At 37.7% G+C, this 4,769-nt stretch overlaps 1 protein-coding gene across 1 annotated transcript; it reads right to left on the bottom strand.

Moving 5' to 3' along the window:
* Window positions 1-26: 26 nt before the first annotated feature.
* LOC120766917 (protein ANTAGONIST OF LIKE HETEROCHROMATIN PROTEIN 1-like) lies at window positions 27-628 on the bottom strand. The gene is made up of 2 exons (XM_040092663.1): window positions 383-628; window positions 27-320 (listed from the first exon to the last, which is right to left on the bottom strand). The coding sequence occupies exons 1-2, from the start codon at window positions 626-628 to the stop codon at window positions 27-29; spliced, it is 540 nt and encodes a 179-aa protein (XP_039948597.1).
* Window positions 629-4,769: the final 4,141 nt, after the last annotated feature.

Genomic DNA, 4,769 nt, shown 5'->3' with positions numbered 1-4,769 from the left:
TAATAAATGACGAGGAGGTGGTAAATTTAGAGAATCCGTATCGAGGGGCATGCTGCAGAGGAACATTTACTGAAAATACCACCATCTGAAATACGCCCGTTACAGCCGACGTCAATATACAAATATTTATAACTGGCATCAACAACTGCCATAAGCACTATGCTGTGAGTTCCTTTGTAGTTGTAAAACGTACTTCCTGATTTTGCAGGTGCGATCATGACCACATGCTTGCCGTCAACTGCTCCTATGCAGTTAGGAAAGTTCCATAATAAATCGAATTTCGAAGCAACTTCAGCCCATTCTTCTTTTGTTGAAGGTATCTAAATAAGGGGAAATATGAAAAAAAATATACATATGGATTTGGTAAAGTATGTGTTCCTACCTTCAGGTAAGTATTTCGAAGTTGACTGTAAATCGCATCACAAACTTCAGGAACAAATTTTGAGATAGTGTTTGGGACAATACGGAAAAAAGCTGAAAGACTTTTGTAGCTATCGCCCGTGGCCAAAAAGCGGAGAGTGCAGACCAAACGATGACTTGCTGGAATAGCTTCACGAAAACATGTATCTCTTTTTTTAATAAGTGGGGAAATTAGCTGCAGTAACTCATTAAAATTGTTTTCGTTCATTCGCACGTAATTTTAAAAAGAAACTTTTTGATTATCAACTTCTCGAAATTCACGTAAAGTCGTTTCATATGCACCATTAGTATTTCTTCTTTCCAGCCAATTTCTCACCCAGATACTACGTTGTTTAGGATTTGTTTTACGTTTTTGATGTTTCTTTTTCAGCTTTAATGTTGCAATAGTAAGAAGAGCAACTGCAACTTTTTTCTTCTTCAAATAATCCATGTTTTAAAATAAATAAAAACTGTGGCTGCAAACAGCTGATTGAGCACAACAGTGTGACCGCGTTGCGCCAATTATCGTAGCAGAATATTTAACGCCGATATGCGCCGATAAAAAATGACACAATATGCGCCGATAATGTGACTGCTAGAAATTGACTCAATTTTGTTTTGGCATTTTGCGCCGATGTAGACCAATAAAAATCGGTACAAATTGTGCTACTTGCGCCGATAGTGGGACCCGGGCCCAAGCGGTGTCTACGCCAATTAGAAGAAGAAGAAGGAAGGGCTAAGTTCGGGTGTCACCGAACATTTTATACTCTCGCATGATAAAGTGATAATCGAGATTTCATTATGCGTCATTTACATATTTTTTATTTTGCTGTAAAATCAATTAGATTAGTAGTTCCTGAGATATGGTTTTTGGTCCATAAGTGGTCGACGCCACGCCCATATTCAATTTTTAAAAAAAGCCTGGGTGCAGCTTCCTTCTGCCATTTCTTCCGTAAAATTTAGTGTTTCTGACGTTTTGTTTGTTAGTCGGTTAACGCACTTTTAGTGATTTTCAACATAACCTTTGTATGGGAGGTGGGCGTGGTTATTATCCGATTTCTTCCATTTTTGAACTGTATATGGAAATGCCTGAAGGAAACGACTCTATAGAGTTTGGTTGACATAGCTACAGTAGTTTCCGAGATATGTACAAAAAACTTAGTAGGAGGCGGGGCTACGCCCACTTTTCCAAAAAAATTACGTCCAAATATGCCCCTCCCTAATGTGATCCTTTGTGCCAAATTTCACTTTAATATCTTTATTTATGGCTTAGTTATGACACTTTATAGGTTTTCGGTTTCCGCCATTTTGTGGGTGTGGCAGTGGGCCAATTTTGCCCATCTTCGAACTTAACCTTTTTATGGAGCCAAGGAATACGTGTACCAAGTTTCATCATGATATCTCAATTTTTACTCAAGTTACAGCTTGCACGGACGGACAAACGGACGGTCAGACAGACATCCGGATTTCAACTCTACTCGTCACCCTGATCATTTTGGTATATATAACGCTATATCTGACTCTTTTAGTTTTAGGACTTACAAACAACCGTTATGTGAACAAAACTATTATACTCTCCTTAGCAACTTTGTTGCGAGAGTATAAAACTTAAGGTGCCGAAATACTGTAACAAATCTTTATTGTCTTAACAAGGAGGAAGGGTGCAATCGTACATTTTATACCGTCGCAAGAATCGAAGCCGGGGAAATACCTTCAGGAGTTGACAAAACTTTATTTTATGGAATTCAACCTCTATTATTCGACGAAACCGTGAAAGAATAGCATTCATATTTGGTATTTTATTAACTTATGAAGGGTGTTTTTTTAGACAAGTGGTTTTCAAGAAGTTATTAAACGTATATAGTATAAGTGATGACCAAGAATTTAGTTTTTTTTTATAAAGATAAGGGTTTGCCAAAAAGCTTTAAAATGATGTGGAGTAAGTGATCGCCGCGGCAGGCTCGAATAAATTTCAACCAAGAGGTTCAAATTTTGAACTACCTTTGCGGCCAATGGGGCCAATCGTCTCGACCTTGTCTGCGTAGACAAGCGACTTCACATAACCCCACAAAAAGTAGTTCAGCGGTGTTATATCATACGATCTTGGAAGACATACCACAGGCCCACGACACGAGATAATGCGCTCACAAAAAGTTTCCTTCAATAAATTGATTGTTTTGTTGGCTGTAGCGTATTTTTAGTGATGTCGTCCACTTCAAAATTCTCCAATTCCTGTACAACCAATGCTTCCCTTTGCCCATAGAGCACACCAAACAGTGACTTTTTGAGGATATAATGGCGTCTTAACAATGGTTTGTGCATTATCATCACTCCAAACGCGACAATTTTGCGAAATGAGCTTCACTCATTTCGGTCTTCTTAGATACTATGCTCCACAACAGCAATAGGGACTTCAGTGCGCGCTGTACGACGCATTATCCACTAGAGAAAATGTGGTGTGAACCGATCCATGGTTTCTCGAGTTACCGAATCCTGTGGGCGATTATGTGGACCGAATATTGGACGAGGCGAACAATGTATCACGTGAACCGAATCATTATTTTTGGAATAAATTTGAACGATCTGCAGAAGTTATTTCTTATTAGTCTGTTTATTATGAAATGGCAAGCCAAACAGATTATACTTGTAAATCAAGTGACAGCTGTCAAAAAGATCAACTACGAAAAAAAGTGTTGTTGAATGGAACCATACGTCTAAAATAACACCCCTTACTATAGATCATAAACTCATTTAGTTTCACTAAACTTACTATATTTTGCTTCAGGACCGCAATGTATGTATATATTAAAATCAATCAACTTAACTAGTATAAGATATAAGAATATGATATAAAGTCAATACTATATAATATATTGAAAGTATTGGGTATATACATATGTATATAAGGAAATAGTCAACACAAAAAACGGAAATCATTATATGTGAAATTAAATCCGTGAATACGGAGAGTCCTGGACTAATTGCATTAATTTGTGACATTATGCAAATACATATACTGAATATTTAGTTTCCCGGCAATTCTATAAAGATAGCTCATGCGGACATATTCAAATTAAGGTATTACAAACAACTGTTAGGTGAGCAAAACTATTATACATGTGACGGGAGTATACCTAAATATTAATATGTACTTATGTATGTATATAGACTCTGTGTCCAAAAATGGTGGATAATAATGCCGGTCGCCCAGTCGGAAACGTGCCATGCATGAACGAACACTTTCACATGTCATAGCCACTAACGAAAATATTTGATAAATATGTACACATACATACATACATTCATGTGTATGTGTGTAAGTATTCGTTTGTATGTAAAGCGAAAACGTGAAAAATGCCAGACATGTCATTTGAGGTAGCGTTAAACGAGTGTTTGCATATGCCAAGGTGTGTATGTTTATACGTGTATGCGTTAGTTAAATTACAGTTATCCAGTGAACAGTAAAATTGTGTACCCAGAAATATTTCAATTTCGCTTGTGAAGAAAGTGGATGCTATTTTTGGAATGATTTGGTTTTACACAAATTCTTCAATTCATAATTTTATCCCAGACTTGTGAGGTTGACGATGAATATGCAGCGCACACTCATATATGTACATACATACATACATAAATACAACGACACATTAAATCCACATATTTCAAGTGAACCATTAGCTAAGTAGTATGTAGAAGATTGTCGGCGCATTTGCCGCTCCTCCAATGGATGGGTGGATGGATTGATTGTTATCAACATTGCCTTTGCTTATCGGATATTTTGTTTTATTTCGGTTTTGTACTTTTGTTTCAAAGTTCAGTGCGACAATGACTGAGCTGACGCAATAAGCGTACTAACCGTTGAAGTGGATAATTTGGAAAACATGTTTTTCAAAAAGAGGGTGATACGAAGAAAGGTTAGAATCGAACATTTCACAAACTCGCCCGGTACTAGCAAATGTGTGGCTTATAATTTGTTAACACTTCGATTGCGGAATGGAAATGCGCATATATTTACATCGTAATCGTAATGTTCTTTAGATTAGGTTAGATTAGACTGATAGACCAGTAGGCTAGGCCCAGTTTTGGGTTAGATTAGGTTAGTCTGATAGACCAATAGGCTAGGCCCAGTTTTGGGCCTTGGATACCAGATGGAGTACAGTTACTAGGGACATGAGGAGTAGTCATCATTTAGGATGCCTATGCTTGACGTGAATTTCAACAGACTCTGTGGTTTCAACATCGATACCTCCTTCAGTGTATCATACCGTGGGGACCCCGGATGCTTACAGCGTAGTCATTCTGCGTACGTGTGTCACCACCAGACGGTGGCCAGTTAATATTCCGACTACGTGCCTATAGTTTCTTCTATG

This window comes from Bactrocera tryoni, chromosome 1, assembly GCF_016617805.1.
Source record: "Bactrocera tryoni isolate S06 chromosome 1, CSIRO_BtryS06_freeze2, whole genome shotgun sequence".
In the NCBI taxonomy this organism is placed as follows: domain Eukaryota; kingdom Metazoa; phylum Arthropoda; class Insecta; order Diptera; family Tephritidae; genus Bactrocera; species Bactrocera tryoni.
Note: the sequence above shows the minus strand (reverse complement) of the source record. Positions and strands in the feature narration are given on the sequence as shown.

What these genes read in the sequence shown, in the direction of transcription:
- LOC120766917 (XM_040092663.1), bottom strand. Translation starts at nt 628, where the DNA reads ATGAACGAAAACAATTTTAATGAGTTACTGCAGCTAATTTCCCCACTT. An exon ending in TTCGAAATACTTACCTGAAG is followed by an intron (nt 321 to 382) that starts GTAGGAACACAT and finishes CCCCTTATTTAG; the next exon opens with ATACCTTCAACAAAAGAAGA.